The sequence below is a fragment of the Anser cygnoides genome, chromosome 1, assembly GCF_040182565.1.
Source record: "Anser cygnoides isolate HZ-2024a breed goose chromosome 1, Taihu_goose_T2T_genome, whole genome shotgun sequence".
Lineage (NCBI taxonomy): Eukaryota > Metazoa > Chordata > Aves > Anseriformes > Anatidae > Anser > Anser cygnoides.
The window spans coordinates 43587295-43604964 of NC_089873.1; the positions used below are offsets into that span (position 1 = coordinate 43587295).

At 50.2% G+C, this 17670-nt stretch overlaps 2 protein-coding genes across 3 annotated transcripts; both read left to right on the forward strand.

Moving 5' to 3' along the window:
- Positions 1-6886: 6886 nt before the first annotated feature.
- On the forward strand, positions 6887-10260 carry MYF6 (myogenic factor 6). Of its 2 annotated transcripts, XR_010830079.1 has the most exons (4): positions 6887-7943; positions 8097-8181; positions 8288-8720; positions 8881-10260. XR_010830079.1 is itself a non-coding variant. In XM_048078889.2 (3 exons), exons 1-3 carry the CDS (start codon positions 7425-7427, stop codon positions 8404-8406), a joined length of 723 nt encoding a protein of 240 aa, XP_047934846.1. In that variant the 5' UTR covers positions 6887-7424; the 3' UTR covers positions 8407-8877. The 2 variants fall into 2 exon arrangements, 1 of the variants encoding a protein (XP_047934846.1); XM_048078889.2 differs by lacking the exon at positions 8881-10260 and having other exon boundaries at positions 8288-8877.
- A 2542-nt stretch (positions 10261-12802) lies between these two features.
- Positions 12803-14718, forward strand: MYF5 (myogenic factor 5). Its single transcript, XM_048078888.2, has 3 exons — positions 12803-13987; positions 14290-14365; positions 14477-14718. Exons 1-3 carry the CDS (start codon positions 13481-13483, stop codon positions 14659-14661), a joined length of 768 nt encoding a protein of 255 aa, XP_047934845.2. The 5' UTR covers positions 12803-13480; the 3' UTR covers positions 14662-14718.
- The last annotated feature ends 2952 nt before the right edge of the window (positions 14719-17670 follow it).

Consider the following 17670-nt stretch of genomic DNA (forward strand, 5'->3'; position numbering starts at 1 on the left):
GTAACAGCTCCATCCTAGTGGAGAGGGTAAGAAGATACTAGGATGAATAATGAAAATGTTTGATGATCGGTGTATTCTTCAGAGGTAAAGAAAAGTAGGTCTGTGAAAACATGTTTTTCTTTCTATACTACAGAAAGAAATTGAGAAAACGATATACATATATTTAATAATAAATATGCAAACCCAGTTGTTTTATTTTTGGATTAAAGCCCAGTAAAGCACAAGGATTTTGCATATGCAGGAAGCAAAAGACTTGAGAAAAGCTACACAGAGAACAGAATCTGACTGGTGCTTAGAAAGGAATGGTCACATCAGACTACCCCAAGTTCATGTTGTGAACATCACATTCAAATCAGTCAGCAACATATTTATGGAAATTCAGATGATGACAGCAGTATGACAATAGCAGGAGTATAAAAATATCCAGCACCAAATATGAGTTTAAAAAAAAAAAGTACTAAATATCTAAATGATAAATAAACAAAGATGTAAACTAAAACTTCATTCCTCTGATGGTGGGAAAGAGCTCTTTATAGACACAAAAAACAAAAGTAATTCAAATGTCTACATGAAAGGGTTAAAGAGAACAATAGCTAGGCCTTGAAATTGACTGGTTCACAGAAGGATTCAAAGGTAAATTTGTAATCACCTAGAGAGCCAAAATTCCAGTCCTAGCAAACATGTTTTATATCTAAGTATACATGAATATACATGTATATTCAAAGTTGAGTCTGACTTAGCAAAGCCAATTGTTGTACCTAAGCAAGAACTTGGAAGAGAACACTTGAGATGTAGCATTTATGTCTGCTAAGGCTGAAAACATGACAGGACAGAGAAACATCATTCTATATTTACCGTATATTATGGAAAGATTGATGACATGTCACCCAAAGGATCTCAAGCAAGCCATAACAATGTATATGAGACAAGCTTTATTTGTTCAGTTGGCTGTAATGTGGGTAGTGGAAAGAAAAAGAGGTAATGATGATGCACGGAGAACAAAATCTCAAAGTATAAATCATGCAGAATGTTCAAAATACAAATCATGGAGAAATCAACACTTCTTCCAAATTATGAGCTAAATTGTTTGTCCACAAAGCCAGAGCAATGCCGAAAATATAATGAATAAAAATTTGAAATTATAGACAACAGAGAAAATGTGTATTGTTTCATGATGAACAAGGAAATCTATGGGACAATGAAAGGACTGCATTACTTCCAATACGTTATTTACGTTTTAGAAAAGGAACTATCTCAGGAGATTCTCGTTTCAGTTGTTTCTGCATTTTAAATCCACAAGTGCATGGAATAACTGAGGAGTATATTAATGCAGCACCAGGAAATAAGTCAAGACCCAGTAATGCCTACATGTGACTACAGCTTATTGACTTTATCTTTGTTATCCAGAGCTATGTATCTCTAATCAAACGGCTCATTGAACCGGCACATCCATATGTCAAAGAGCTTACACCAGGAAACCAAAAAAATATATTGGCAATGGAGAATGAAATTGTTTAATGCAATTTGTGTATAGAAGATGATGATTCAGCATAAACACTTCGTGGCTTTGTGATGTGCTGTTTTAAACAATCCCTAGGTTATTGCTGGGAAGAGAGCTCTGTACGTCCATAACTTCCATTGTACCTTCGTGGTTTCCAGACTCCAGGGCACTGTCATCCCATTTTTCCATGAAGTACCGTGATTCTGCAAAAATCCCTTGTGAGCTCCAGAAAAGAAAGCTGTCATTTTTACACTGCCTGAACACAAAGCTCTCTTTCTGTCCATAGGCAGCAGGGATATGATTAGACTAAGTGCTGGATGCAGAAACTGGTTATCCTCCAAGCCTTTCTTTACTTTCACTTACAGAATTAAAATTAGTATTTATTTTAATTAGTAGTAGCAGCTATAGTTTAATTATTGTCCTTTTGACTGAGTCGGGTTTAGATATCATTGTAATTATGTTCTGAAACTGTATAGTGTGAAAATGCACTTTCTGCTTATAGTCTAAACAGATAAATAAGTATATAACTATAAAATGATCTTTCATGTACTTACAAAAAAAATGTGATAGCAAAAAAAATGATTATAAAGCACATGATGTGTCTTGGACTCATGTCAGATTTCAAGTCCCCTCTTTTTATTTTTTTCCTTCCTAATCAAAAGTAGAAGATGACTGTAATTTTTATTGCTTTCCTTCCTGCAAAGAATCCCAGCTTGTGGATAGAACCACGGAAAATGCCTGTCCCAGCCAGCAACAGTGCAATGGGCTTCTGGTTTCTGATTGGCACTCCCTCCTCCCCAGGAAAACGTCTTGTAGTAAAATAAATGTGTTTGTGCAGTGGTGACTATTTGTCACTGTAGACCCTGACACAGGCATTAAAGCATCTGCCATTTAGAACTGTGTCTCATAACTGCCCAACATGAGAGCTGTAATGAAATCCTACCTTACCATCTTGAACCAGAGGAGTCTGTTTAGTTAGCAAGGTTGCACCTCTCAGATACTAACAGGACTGTAACTGATATGAACACTAAAGTCCATATCCAATCAAAGGAAAACAGCAGTGATTTGGAACAGCAATAGAGCCAAGGCCACTGTGAATGAGACTTTTTTTTTTTAAACCTTCCCATACAAAGACTGTATAATTATATGAAGTTGTCTTTTTCATATCTCTACCTTACTGACTTCCTAGCCCACAGCATGCATTACGATTCACTACTCCACTTGCCAAACTTGCATTTCAGGGATGGTGCTCCCACTTGCTTATAAATTCTCTGAAATGGCCATATACTTACACACAAGCACCAGCATGCAGAGTACACACACTTGCTCTAGTCAGTTCCCAAATTTTCAGTGAGAGTGCACGTGACATTGTGGATATCCAAATAATATAATTTCCTTGGAAAAACAGAATTTGAACAGAGTAAAGTAAATAGTAGAATCTAAGTAAGCAAAAGTCAGCTAGAAGTATAACAACATATATAAACGAAAATCAGGAATTAAAGCTGTTCCACGTTCCATGCTCCTGCATGCCACTCTGGAGTTCATATAACTTAAGGCAGGAAGACATAATTGAGTTCAGAAAAGCAGTGTCCCTACATACCACAGGCCATGGAGTCTGGTATGCTCCATCCCAGCAGCAGGAATTATTTTTCCATGAATGACAGTTAAGTTCTTTTGCTTAAATTTCCCACAGGCCATTGTCAGCATAATAAAATCTGGTCCCCTATAGAGTCACCATTACTCAGACTTTCAAGAAAATTCATGGAAATTATTTAATCTCTCTTCACCAAGTGTTTATCTGACAAATTGTAGATGTGGGATAAATACATGTTCTTTACCAGCTTGCACGTCTTTTGTGCACCAGCTTTGCCCTTATGATGTCCACATCAATCAGACATTTGAAACATCTCTAGAAAAGAAAGATGTCTCAGTCCTTCTCACCTGCTTAAAACAGTGAATGTCATAGTGCAGCAACACATCAAAGTTTTCTGTAGTTCTTACCAGTGAACTGTGACCATCAGTAGATTAACAGATAGTGTAGGTTCATCAGGATCAGATCTGTAGAAATTGGTAGTGCGGGTGACCTAGCATCCACTTCACATTTTAGGGTGCCTTCCAGCTTAGTTTCCCCTGAACAAAATCCAGATGACACATTCTGAGAGCACCCTCTAAAGAGTATCAAAAATGCAGTAAGTGGGGGCTATGCAGAGATTTGCTCCATAAATGCTCTCCTGACAAATGAAAACGAGAATGCAAACACACCCTGTATGGGTATCTGAGTGCACCTCTTGACACTTCAGGAGGAATGGCAAAAAATTAACCCTATAAAAGCTTTGACTGGTGTCTTAATTATACAACATATGGGTAATAATAGACAACAAAACATGGATGTTAACATATATCCCCAGATATGCTGTTGAGCCCAATCTGAATATACCTAAAAATCTCAGGTGAGAAGGTCTTCTGTGTGAATGGGAAGTGACTGAGAACAGGACAGGAGAACAAGCCTAGACGTCTTCGAGGCAAAATTACTCTAAGTGGTTGCCTTGAGACTATAATGAGGATAGTGTATGAATTTTTCTGTTGAGAAGCTAGATGAAAAATTGTAAAATTGAAACAGGAGGTGATACAATTCACACTAAAAAAAAAAAAAAGGAAGAATAGCATTGTATATTAACAATAAAATATATCGGAAAGGAAAGTTTCTGTTAAGAAAGATGCAATTGAATATAAGTGTAAAAGATAAGGAAAAAAAAAAGGCGAATGGGAAAGTGAGCAGAGGCATGTCCATAACCAAAGTGCAAACAAACTCTGACAACCCCAGTAGGCCCACATCTGAGCCCATCCTAATAACCTGCACTTCAGAAATTGACAAAAAGCAAAATACCTGGTAGCCAAGGTATTGAACCATATCCCAAAGCAGGAATGGTATTGTATGGGTAGAATAGGGCTGCAGCAAGGGCAGGCTGAAAATTTCATCCTTACCTAGGTACCCTTTCAGAGTGCTGAACAGGACCAGATATATCTGATCCCCTCTGGTTATTGATGCTGCTGCAAAGAGTCAAAGAGATAAAAGGTTAAAATTCCATCATGCCTGTGGCTCAAGTAAGTGAAAAATAAAAAGGAAGCATTTGGAGTGGTACTCAGGGCCCTGTGGGTCCAAGATAAGAAAATATTTCTCTATAATTCGAGACTAAACTTCTGCTCAAGCCATAAGGTGTCAAGAGCAACCTGGGCAGTTATGAACTCACTATTCAACTATAATTATACAAAATATTTTAGAATTAATTTGGTGGAAAGGGTGATTGAGGTTCTAGAGATCAGCTGTGACGTAAAACCAATTGATTACAGGTAGAGCTTTGCAGTGATCCCACTTCCGATTCCATGTCCACTTTTTCTTGTTCTTATGCTTTTACTTCCTCTTAGGTCCTTGTGCTTATATCTAACAAGATCTGGCATTAAGGTATAAAGAGAAAAAGACCAGCATCAACATATGAATCCTCCACTTGGCCCACTGCAATGGAGAACGTTGCTAAGGGCATTTTGTTCACATATACTCTGGTTTCTTGCTAGCTGTGTTATTTTATGACATTGGTTATGACCAAGGAGCAGGAACAGGGCATGCAGTGTAATGGCTACAGCACAATCAAAGTTGCTTGTGTGGAGGGGGAATGGACAACTTCATCAAACTAAAAATCAGTTGCAGTTGATGAAATTTCTGCTCAATAAAGAACTATGTTACGCCCACGTTACTCTGAGGAACTAGGTCTGTTTATTCCAGCTCTTAATGAATGAATGCTGAAAAGACAGAAGTTTTTATTTTGTTTCCTGCTTGAAGCAAAAATGCTGTTGAAAGCTGAAGGAACATCTGGCTCCTAAACTTCCACTTTTGAAACTCCCATAGTCAAGCTAAAACTCTCTGAGAGGACAACCACATTTCAGTAGTATTTCTCCCGCAACCTAAGTTTTTATATGTGCACCTCACCAGTAGATTGATCTTGTCTGTCTTGTTCCAAACACCACCAGAGCAGCAGCAAAGAAGCTAAAGATTAAATGAAAAAAATAACTGTAGTAAAGGTGAAAAGTTTTAAGCAATCAGCAGACTGTTTTTTTTATTTATTACCACTGTCATTACCGTTATGGGGAAAACATCCCTGAAAAGCACTGAAAAGCACATAATGCCAAGGGGCAACATGAGAAACACAAGGGATGGGTAAAGGCTGGCATTATATCCCTTTTTAAAGGTAGAAAATTAAATCACAGGGAAATTAAATGACTGGTCAAAGGTCAAACAGCAAACTAAGTACAGAGCGTGGAAACTGTGCCTTATGTTCAGCTCCTTAACTGTAAGGCTACTCTGAAGAGAAAAAAATACCTCAGTGCTGGAATATTAATATCAAAATTAGTTTCACTGAAAACAGGTTGAATTTCTCTGTCTCATTCAAAACTGGATTTTGTTCTGCCTAATTAAAACTGAAATGAGACCCATTTCAGCAATACTGATTTGGTCAAAACAAAATTGCAGCTACTCCGTAATATACTTGTACTCATAAAAACTGGTTTGCAATCAGTTTTGGAGAAAGTCAAGCTAATAATCAAGGTAATTGCAGCTTTTAAGAATGGAACAAAAATGCCACAGTTCCTTTCAGAAAGAAGTCACATGCTAGCTTTGAGAGATACCCTGGGATTCCAGAGCTATATACTATATATATACATATATATATAATATATTTTTACATAAGCAGAGAGAAATTACATGTGATTTAAGGAAAGCAAGGCAGCCCAGGGAAAGAAGCAGACAGGACGTTTTCCCATAGCTTCCCTTCCATGAGGTGAGAGAGGCCTAGACATGATGTGACATTACAGTGTATGCTAACAGAGAGTGATCACAAGCTCCGTTTCTGTCTCGGGGGCCAGGAAGCTCTGGAAGTCTTGCCAGGCCCTGGGGATTAAACTGCAGTTAGAACAGATGCCTGAGCTTCGATTGCCCTAAACACTGTCAAGGACAGGGGCTGTCCGGAGAGCCACATCAGACTGTAACCCAGTCACCTGGAATCACTTCTGTCACCTCATGGGCAACATGGGAAAGTTCAAACGAAAACGCCGCGCCGAGGTGCACTAACTGGGTGCTTCGACACCACAGCAAGGCTCTGCCTTGGCAGAGGCACTCCGTGTGTGTGGAGGAACAGTGAGCTTGGCTCCTAACCTTGGGCTGGCCCGGGCAGCGTGGGTCACAGGAATGGCATGCCTCAAGGGGGGGGAAAGGAGGGGGTGAATAGCAGGGGCTTCTTCTCAAAATATTAACCCTTCTATTTGGAGAGCCGTGGCTGCCTTTGAAACCTCTCCTTGGAGACCTATACTTAGCACTGGGTAAGAAGCGTGCAGCGTGTATGTGTGTGTGTGCATGTGTGTGTGTGTGTGCATGAGTGTGTGTGCATGTGAGCCAGGGAGGGCCGGGGGCAGGCTCCACCCGCAGCCCCCCTCCTTTGTCCTGCGGCCGAGCCCCTCGAGCTCCGCAGCCGGGCCTCCCGCTGCGCCCAGACACAGCTCCAAGAGCCCCCTCCGCATGTCCCCTCGCACATCCCACACTCACTGGTTTTGGGGTGCATTTTTCTATTTCATTTGTTTTCTTTTTCTAAAATAATTTTTTTTTTATTTGCCTATGTCCCCTTGTTCTGCCCCCTTTCCTCCCCCCTTCTAAATTGGAGATGTTCTCAGGACAGCGCCCAGGAGACTGGCTGGAATCAGTTTTGGAGGGTGATGCACCGCGACAGCTAAAAGTTGGATAGGGTTTCAGCAGCTCCTATATATAAAGCAGGGGGGACTTATGTCACTGCACTAATTAAATTCCATCTGGGTTGTTCCTCGGGGTGTTTTCGAGCCTGCCACCCAACTCGAGCAGGCAGAGGGGCCGAGGGACAGCATGATGATGGACCTTTTCGAAACTGGCTCCTATTTCTTCTACTTGGACGGGGAGAATGGAGCCCTGCAGCAGCTGGAGATGGCGGAGGGTTCCCCGCTGTACCCAGGCAGCGACGGCACCTTGTCCCCGTGTCAGGACCAAATGCCGCCGGAGGCCGGCAGCGACAGCAGCGGCGAGGAGCATGTGCTGGCCCCCCCGGGCCTGCAGCCCCCTCACTGCCCCGGCCAGTGTTTGATCTGGGCTTGTAAAACCTGCAAGAGAAAGTCGGCCCCCACGGACAGGCGGAAAGCGGCCACCCTGCGGGAGAGGAGGCGGCTGAAGAAGATCAACGAAGCCTTCGAGGCGCTGAAAAGGCGGACTGTGGCCAACCCCAACCAGCGGCTGCCCAAGGTGGAGATCCTGAGGAGCGCCATCAGCTACATCGAGAGGCTGCAGGACCTCCTGCACAGGCTGGATCAGCAGGAGAAAATGCAGGAGGTCGGGGGGGACGCCTTCAGCTTCAGCCCCAAGCAGGCAAATGTAAGCACGGCCGCCCGGCACCCGGCTGCGGGGCCGCCGCTCCCCTCCCTCCCCGCCCGCCTCCCTCCTTCCCCCGCAGCCCCGGGGCACGGGGGGGGGCTGCCCCCCGCTAACGCAGGCACCTTCCCCTCTCCCCCCGTCCCCCTGCCGCAGGGCTCGGACTTCCTCGGCACCTGCGGCTCCGACTGGAGAAACCTCTCCGACCATTCCCGGGCGCTGGGAGCCAGCCCCAGAGCAGGTAACACCCCACTGCCCCCCTCCCAGCCCCGCCGGCCGCAGCCGCCGTCCCCACGAGGCATCCCCCCCCCCCCCCCCCCCGTCTCTCTTTTTCTCTCGCCTGGCAGGAGGCTCCGCCGTCGAGTCGTCGGCTTCCAGCAGCCTGCGCTGCCTCTCCTCCATAGTGGACAGTATTTCCTCCGACGAGCCCAAGCTGCCCGGCGTGGAGGAAGCGGTGGAGAAATGAGGCAGGGCCCGCGGGGCTCGGGCCGAGGTACCGCCGCCCGCCCAGCCTGACGGAGCGGCCCTCGGCGTCAGGAGCCCGAAGGACTCCTCCTGACCCCCACCCCCCTTTCACCCCGAGTTTTGTTTTCGTTACGCCTCGTCGCATAGACCAGCCTCCCCCCCCAATTTTTCCGTTTTTAATTTAAGAGACTTACTCGCGTGCCGGTGATCCGCTTTGCCCGAGGCTCACCGAAACGTCCATTCCTGTCTGAGTGGAGCTGCCGGCTGCCTTCCGTGTTAGTGGCGTTCAGAGAGGTCCCGCCTCGTTGCGTTTCTGTAAATACTTTTAGTACTGTCTTTTCTTTTGTAAACACGGAAAAAAAAAGAAAAAGAAAAAAAAAAGAGAATATATATATATTTAAATGGTGGGATGTGATATTGTATATAAGGACGGACGGATTTCCCGGGTTGTAAAATAAAGCCCTTTGCGTTACAGTGTCTCTCCTCCCGGTCATTCAGTCCCAACCCGAGCCTGGAGCCCGAGCCCGCCGTGCCCTCAGCCGGACGACCCCGCAGAGCTCGAGCTGCGACAGCGGGAGGCAGCTGCGGGGACACATTTCCCTCCGCTCCCTCCTCTAAGGACCGTCTCTCCTCGCCCAGGACCGCCCCGGCGGTGCTAATTACCCCCCCCTCCCCTGCCGTCTCCCCGGGGAAGCGGGGTCGGGCGCTGGGAGCCGGGGGGAAGGAGCCCCCCAGCCGCGCCGTGTGCCCCTAAACGGGCGGGGAGAGGGCACCGCTGGCTGAGAGATGGGGGGCTCGGCGCCTCCCGCCTCGTCTGCAGCACGCTTTACGGGCCCCGAGGGGCAGCGGCAGGCTGTGACGGGAGCCGGCTCCCCCCGGGGCCGGGGGGCCGTGATTTCTCCCGAGGAAAGGCGACTCCCCTTGGCTTCCCTGCTCCTTGAGGGAGAGGGGTCCCTCGGGGAGGAAGGAGTTAAGCGGCGAGAGGAGGGGGGCAGCAGCAGACGAAGCCTCTCACTCAGTGATGTAAAAAAAGAAAAAAAAAAAAAAAAAAAACCAGCCTCTCCGAGGATGGCGGAGCGGCAGCTCCTCGCGGCCAGGACGTTCCGGTTTGTAGGGGATTGTTTGTAATCCCAGGAAGGGGCGACCACCGGGAAACCAGCGCGCCCTGCCCTGCGCGCACACACACGGCGCGCTGCGGGACAGCTGAGAGAGGCACAGCTCAAAGGCTCTGCTGCAACTCTCTGCCCGTGGGCGCTCTCCTCGGCAGCTCTAACCCCTGATTTATTTTTTGTTTTTGTTTTCGAAAGGTCACAGCCACGTTTCTGGAAGGTCTCACCCTTCCCGGCCACACTGGCACGGCTGCGCCAGCCCGAGGGGGAAGCCCTTGAAGGAGACGCGCGGTGCCGGTGCGGTCCTTCCTCCCTTTTTGTTCGCCGTGGCCAGCCCGGTTTTAAACCTGCTAAGTAATTGCTCTCCGCTGAGATATTCGTTGGTAACACCTCATTGCGGAGGTACGGTGCGATGGGCATGTAGTGACAGAGGACATACGCTTCCCCACCTTTTCCGGTTCCAAATAAACCCTTTGCTTTGGGGAACTCACGGCCTGCTAAGAAAGCGGCGCCTCCGGGAGCTCGGGCTACTTTCTGCGCGTAATTTGGAGCTCTGGAGAAAGAGCTACGAGCCGAGGTCCCGGGGGCCCGCCCCAGCGCCCAGCACCGCGGCCCGGGGGGCAGGACCCCGGCAGGACCCCCCCGCAGTGCCTCCTTCGGCGGCCGGGCAACTCGGGCGGTTACTGGGAATAGATTTGCCCCAAGGAAGTTTTTTCGTTAAATAAAGAAAATACCTCCCGAAGAGACGCTCCGTGACCCCCGTGCGGCCGGCGTGCCAGGCTTCCCGGCGAACTTCTCGGTGTGTTTGCAATTGAACTGTTTGCGTTTGATATTAATAACGATAATCTTCGCCTAAATCCGAAGCCAAAGCAAACAGGGCCGTGGAAGCACAGAACCAGAGGGCAGTCACCGGGTGAGGCTGGGGATTTAACCCAGCCTTTCTCCCCAGGCGCCCCGCAGGGAGCCAGCGGGGCGGACACGGGGTGCCGGCGGGCACTGCGGGGCGCTCCCGCAGCTCGCCACCTGCCCCGCTCCCCTCGCCAGCCCTCCCCGCAGCCAGCCACCTGCTCGCCCGCCCGGGCGACCCGCACGGAGCTGTCACTGCCCTCCCCCGAAGGGAACCCGCACGGTGTGGTTTTATTTCAGAGCTTTCACCTTCCTGCAGAAAACGAGCTGCGGGAACGGGAGCGGGGGCAGGGGAGAGAGGGGGGTGAGTAATTGAGCCATGTGCTCGCCGGGCCGCCCCTTCGGTAGCAGGAACTAGCAACTTTTCCCAGTCTCAAGGCTGCTAAAAATCCCCCTCGCGTCCCTTTGATCTCTCCTGGGAGTCCCAGAGTGCCAGCAGAGGCCAATGCCTTCTTCAGCTGTCTTCCATACAAATCCCTCTGGCAGGTACTAATGTGTTTACTTAGGTGTGCGCCGTTCCCAGCGCTGGGGGGAACCAAACGTTTCGCACCCGGCTGCAAGCGCCCGTCCACACGAGCCCAACTGGGAAACCGCTTTGCGGGGAGCCCCCAGCCCCAGCGCTGCGGTTCCCGCAGGGTCAAGGCACAAAAATCGCCCCCGCAGCGCCGAGCCCCCGCCGTGCGGGCCCTCGGTGCGCCCCAACCCGCCGGCACCGTGCCCGTGCTCCGGGTCGGATGCTCCGGTTTCGGCTCGGTTTGTTTCGGTAGCAACTCCGAGTGTGAAAAATGGTTGGAAGCGCTGTAAACGGGCCGAATCCATGCAGAAACGGGAGCAGCGCGGCAGCAGGGAGGAAAACATTTCGAAGAGCTCCTGGGCACCATTTCCTCCCCGCCGGTGCCCGGTTGCTCCTCTTGAGCTCCGGGTCTTGAGGCTCCCGTCTCCTGAAATGCAGCGCTGTCACACACCCGCACCCCATACACACACCAGCAGCCTCGTAGCTGCTGTTTTCTCTCCCCTGTCTTCAGTGCCGCTCGCCTACTGCACTTTTGCAAATTTGTTTTGGGATCACTTTACCAGAGGAGCTGGGGGCTCTTCAGGGACACTAATTGCGGATTTTTTTTTTCCCCTGAGTGACAGGCTGCTCCATCCTTTCTTCTCCTTCTCTCCCCCACCCCCAGATACTCAAGGAAAAGGAAACAAATTTTCCTAGGTCCTCAAGGACTTTGGGGAAAAGGCACGTTTCTTCCCAGCCCCAGCCCTGCGGGATTAAGCGCTAAGCTACAAGCTAAAGCCCTGCCCGCAAGGACAGCAGGAGCTCGGCGGCTGGCATTGTGCTCCACGGGGCAAGCCTGGAGAGAAAGCCCTGAAAGGTGATCGGAACTCTGCAACCGGCACGGTAAAGAGCAAGTTTATTTGTGCACAAAGCATAAATCTGTAAACAGGTCTATTTTAGCCGGCGCAAACGTGGTAAATCAAAGTGTGTGTGTGCGTGTGGCACAGCCCAGTGAAGAGTTCAAGTTACCGCCGAGCAGAGCCCTCCTGACTGGCGGCTTCTTGGGAAAACAATAGGGCACCGCCGGGTTTCAGATGTGGCCCAGCTCGGCATCAACCTGCACCTCGGAGCGGCAGAAGCCTGACATTCTGAGCTTTCCCCTTTCTGTAACTTTACTCCTTTTATCAACTTTCTGCTTTTCCTACAGTATTCATTTCAAAGGGGGCACCCCCCGTTTATGGCCCCAAATAAACCAAAGCAGCGCAGATGTAGCCTTCCCAACCCTTCAGATAATCAGACATCCTTTCCGCCGAAGCAGGGTGCGCAGCCGCTTGCATTTTCCTTCAGGCTGCCCGGGCAGATGCGAGGGCTCCTCGGCGGCCTGCTCCCCTCTGGGGAAGTGTCCCCAATGGCAGTGTTCACCGCAAGGCTCCTTGAGCTGAATTTCCCAGGGCTGGAAATGCCCCGCATCGCCTCCTCCCAGTCCCAGACTCTTTTCCCTGGGCGCACACACCGAGCGTTTGAACCGCTGCTGGGTCACGCTCCCTCTCCGTCTGAGTTAACCCAGGGCGCAGGATTTTATTCCCAGGTAGGGAAAGTTTCCTTTGCCCTCTCGTAGCGTTTTCCTCAGCTACAAAAGCCACCTGGATGAAACCAAAGGATTCCTGCGCGTTAGCAAACGCCTGTTAAATGGCTTCATTACCACTCTAATGACCCTTGCACAGCTCCACTCGGCTACTGCTGCGGCTGGGTCTCTGCAAAGCTTTTGTCCCTGACTTGTGTAAAGTTACTTAGGGATTGCGGGGTTAGAAATTTTACACTTCCAGGAGGGGTTTGTTGCGCTGGCAGCTGGGACGCATCTGTAACGGTACAAGATTGCCTGAAAGCAGAAAATTAGCAAGCTCAGGGCGCTGCTCGACTGTTGTGTCTCTTGCAGCACGGGGTCACACGAGTAGGAGAAGGAATGGGAAGGGGATTTGTCTCGGAGCAAACGCGTACATTTTCCTTTGTGAGTACTTTTTCGTGTGACCCGATCCCAGAGCACCCAAATCTGTGTCCCCCCCGCCTCGCCTCACGCAGCCGTGCATTTTTGTCCCCCTTGGTGAACTTAAACAGTCGATGACACCACTTTAACCACCGGACAAAGCACCCGAGGGCCAAAGAGGGCAAACCCTTTCGGCTTAGTACAGGGCTGCGGGGAGCATTTTCCCCTTTTCACCCCCAAATCGCAGGCCCCCAAGGCTTGGCCAAAACGTCTCCAACAGCTTCGCTTTTTTCCCAGAAGCGGCCGGCCCAGCCGCCGGCCAGAGGCGCGGTGCGGAGCGAATTTGTCCCCTGGGGGCTGGAGGGGGCTTGCCCAGCCAGCCGCGGCAGGGGATGCGGGGGGATATGCTAATGCCGGCCGGCCGCCGCGGACCAGCCCCCCGGAACGTGGAGATATAAGGGCCCCCCGCATCGGGGAAAGGACACTTCGGCTCAGGTCGCTAATTAGGCAGGAAACCTCCCCGGCCAGCTCGCTTGCCCGAGCTCGGTGGCTGCCGCCCCGCACCGCCGCCCGGGCTGCAGGGATGGAGGTGATGGACAGCTGCCAGTTCTCCCCGTCCGAGCTCTTCTACGACAGCTCCTGCCTCTCCTCGCCGGAGGGCGAGTTCCCCGAGGATTTCGAGCCCAGGGATCTGCCTCCCTTCGGCGCTCACCAGCCTACCGAGCCCGCCTGCTCCGAGGAAGAGGAGCACGTCCGAGCCCCCAGCGGCCACCACCAGGCCGGCCACTGCCTGATGTGGGCTTGCAAAGCCTGCAAGAGAAAGTCCACCACGATGGACCGGCGGAAGGCGGCCACCATGAGGGAGAGGAGGAGGCTGAAGAAAGTGAACCAGGCGTTTGAGACCCTGAAGAGGTGCACCACGGCCAACCCCAACCAAAGACTCCCCAAAGTAGAGATCCTGAGGAACGCCATCAGATACATCGAGAGCCTCCAGGAGCTCTTGAGGGAGCAGGTAGAAAACTACTATCACCTGCCGGGACAGAGCTGCTCCGAGCCGACCAGCCCCACCTCCAGCTGCTCCGACGGCATGGTAAGAGAGGGGCAGGAGCTTGGGGCCGCAGGCAGGGCCCCCGGGCAGCAGGACGTCAGGAAAAGGTGGCCGCTTTGGGTTAAAACAGGCCCTTTTCTCGGAGATAGCGCCGAGCGTGCCCGGGGACCGTCGGGGCAGGCAGAGGGCCACCGCCCCGCCAGCTCCCCAAGCCCCCGGGGCTGTCCCTTGTGTCCCCCCTCCCCGTTCAGTGCAGCCGGGGGGCGCCGTGCATGGGGTTTGGGGACGGGGGGCGGCCGGGGGGGGCGCGGCGGGGCCGGCACTCGCCCCTCGCTGTCTTGCAGGCTGACTGCGGCAGCCCGGTGTGGCCGGCGAGAGGCAGCAGCTTCGAGGCCGGTTTCTGCTCCGAGATGCCCCACGGTAAGGCCGGCATCGGCGGGCGGGGGGACAGGGAAGGACCGGGGGCCCGTCGGGACCGGGTGGCGGTGCGGGGGGCTGCGGTAACGCGCCCCTGCCTCGCCCCGGCCTCAGGGTACGGCGCGGAGCCGAGCAGCGCCCTGTCCAGCCTGGATTGCCTCTCCAGCATCGTGGACCGCCTCTCCCCGGGGGGGGAGCCCCTCCGACACCCCGGCTCCCTCTCGCCGGGAGCCAGCATCGACTCGGGGCCCGGGACGCCCGGGACGCCGCCGCCCCGACGGACCTACCAGGCGCTATGAGGGACGCCAGCGCTACCCTGCAAACCCCGCTGCAAATAAAGCGTGCTACAACACGGCCGGCTCGCCTGGTGCTTCTTTGAACGCATCCCCCGGCGTTACGGGGGGCGGCGGGGGGCCCGCAGCCTGCGCAGGGACGGGGCCGCATCCTGCTGGGCTGCGGAGGCTGTGCGGGGCGGCCCAAATCGGCCCCCGCTCCCCTCCGGCTGCGGGCACTTTCCTTTGTCTCCTGTGGGAGTGAAAATAACATTTCCTAGTTATCATCTTTATTAATATTATCGTTACTACTACTATTACCACCTCTACTACTACTACTACTACTATTATTATTACTATTTCTTGCAAAGCCCTCGTTTCTTTCCATGGACACAAAGACCAAATAAGTACGTCAGGATTTGGCCCTAATATTGCCCGGTCACTCACCTCTGTAAAAGAACTGCACGATCCAGGTCTGATACCCTGTAGGGGAATTTTGATCCCAGTCACTCTTGGTGCTCTCGCAGAGACAAATTTAGTAGATTTGGTAAGAGCAAACCACAGCTATCCCTTTCGCAATCCACAAGGTACATTTCACAATATTGAGAAAGCAATGTAGAAGTATTTGCTCCTAATGCCTCTTGGTCTCACTATGCAGGATGAAAATTCATGACTTAGTATTTGCAGTTGTGTGGATCTAGAAACAACCAGGTCAAGTCTTTGTGAGTTTCAGGGTTAACAAATACTTCCTTCCAGGCACTATATCTAACTATTTCTACCATGAAAAATTTCCAAACATTTACACATTTTACAGCTGTAATCCAAAACTTTTCTAACTCCCACAAAACAGGCAGGGATGGGAGGGAGAAATGGGATCCTTCAGTGCATCCAGAAATGTCTTCTCCGATAAATACTCCAAGTGGGAAGGGACGTACACTTGCGTGTTTGCAATTTGTGTTTATGCTGCTATCAATGGGTGGCCAAGGGGCCTGGAAGCAGTAATTCACCTCTGATAAACCTTCCACTTGAAGCCAGCACAGCTCAGCCACGTCACCGAGAGTTGCCACCCGCCTGCTCTTTGGCAGCGGCTGCGAAATACGGGCGAGGGGAGCGCAGCTTGGGACGGCCCTGTCCTCACAGCACACCCCTGGCAGGCTGCAGGAGGCGAGGCGGCACCTGCCTGCCCCACTGAAGTGGCTGGGCTGCTGGCCAGGGCCCCTCCAGCACGGCTCCCCCCAGAAAGGCCTTTTGCTTGTGCTATGTCACCTCGAGGTAGGTGTTTCCTTTCCTGCAGCGTAATTCAGGAAGAGCTCTTTCCAGAATAGGCTTCCGGCCTGTGTGGGTAGGTCCCAAATAATCATCAAGCCGAGAAAGTGGTTTGAAAGCCCTGGACTTAGGCTGTGCAGAGGCACAAACAAGGCGTTAGCACACTCTGGTCATCAGGAGTACACAAGTGCCTAACTCACATGCAGTCTTTCTTGGTTATGGGTGGTAACATCCTCAGCCCTCTGTTCATAGAAATCCCTACACAAGACCTTGAGTGTCGCAGGTTTTATTCACTACCTCTCACAATTGCTGCACTGGTGCAGTGCTTGTTCCTCTCAGGCAAAATACTGTCTCAGGGACTCCACTTATGGCTGGGATACAGTGCAGAGCATTTTAAACGATGGTTTAAAATGAGCCAAGTGGGGAACTTTCTTGCATTTCATTCTGCGCAGTGCTGACCTTGGCAAGCAATCTCCTGTGAAGCATGCAGAGCAACACCAGCAAATCACATGTTGGTAATGTACACCTCTCTTTGGCTGGCAGACATTTTGAGAGTTGCAAAAAGGTCAATACTTCTGAGAACTGGCTTTTCAGAGAGTGAGCAGAAGTATCCAGCCTGCGGGATGTTTGTCCGTAGCCTCCCCAGCCCCACCAGACTCGATTACAATCTCAGACATTGTTATACACAGCAAGAAGATTGACTCTTGGTTATAGGACATCTGTAAACAAAGCTCCTGTGAACCTAATCATGCAATAATCCTCAGAAGGAGTGGAAGTTAGCACTGTGAAAACATCTTTGGCCTGTGGATTGGGAAAAACAAGGTGTAAAAGGATGCTGTCTTGGGAGATAGGCTGTTGTGGTCAAATTTTGCATAGTCAATAATAATGGCAAGTGCAACTGGAAAGAAAGATTAATGTTCTATGTGAATCATGTTCACTTAAGGAAGGAAGGCTGTCCCCACAAATACTTAAGATGATGGTCTAGAGGACCTGAGCTCCATCTCTCCCAGCTCCTGCTGCCAGGTGAGTGTTGCAGCCTCAGGGAAGGCATGCAGCGACCTCACCCACAGGCAGGCAGGTGGAGTGATGCCTCATGGCCTCGGGTTAATGTAACACAGAAGCTGGAAGTTTTCTGACTGTTACTCACTGCAATAAAAGGCATAATTCTGTGCATTTTTTAAAATAAAATTCATGTTATATTTGAATTTTAACTCTGAAAGTCATGCTTTCTTGGATTATATTCTGACTGAAGGAGGCAGCTGGGCTTATTTTGGTGATGAGTTTCTTGTATCTTTCACTAAGAAACCAAGCAGAGATCTTCAGAGAAATACTTATTTTAAACTCAGATCAAAATGTCTGCTGTACACTACAAAGCTACTACAGGAACCTAGCAAAAATATCCTAAGTAGAACATAAGGAAAAATTCTGCTCAAGGGAGTAAGAGATGCAAGGAGCACTGAGTGAATCCCCATGTGTGTGAATCCACTTCATGTGAAGATCTCCTCATATGAAGTTACAGATATCCAAAAAAAAAAAAAAACTGTCATAGATTACTTTTCTAACACCAGAAAAGATGTAAAACTGAACTTTAGGCTTAATCCTAGGAAACCCTGCCTTGCAGGGCCTGTGTATTCAGGCCCTCCTCTCTCTCTTTAGTGTGCCTGCATGTTTCTGGAAGATTTTTGTTGTTGTTGTTATTTTTTTGTGTGTGTGTTTGTTTGTTTTTTGTTTTGTTTTCTGTGTGATATCCATGTGTTACTGTTGTGTAGA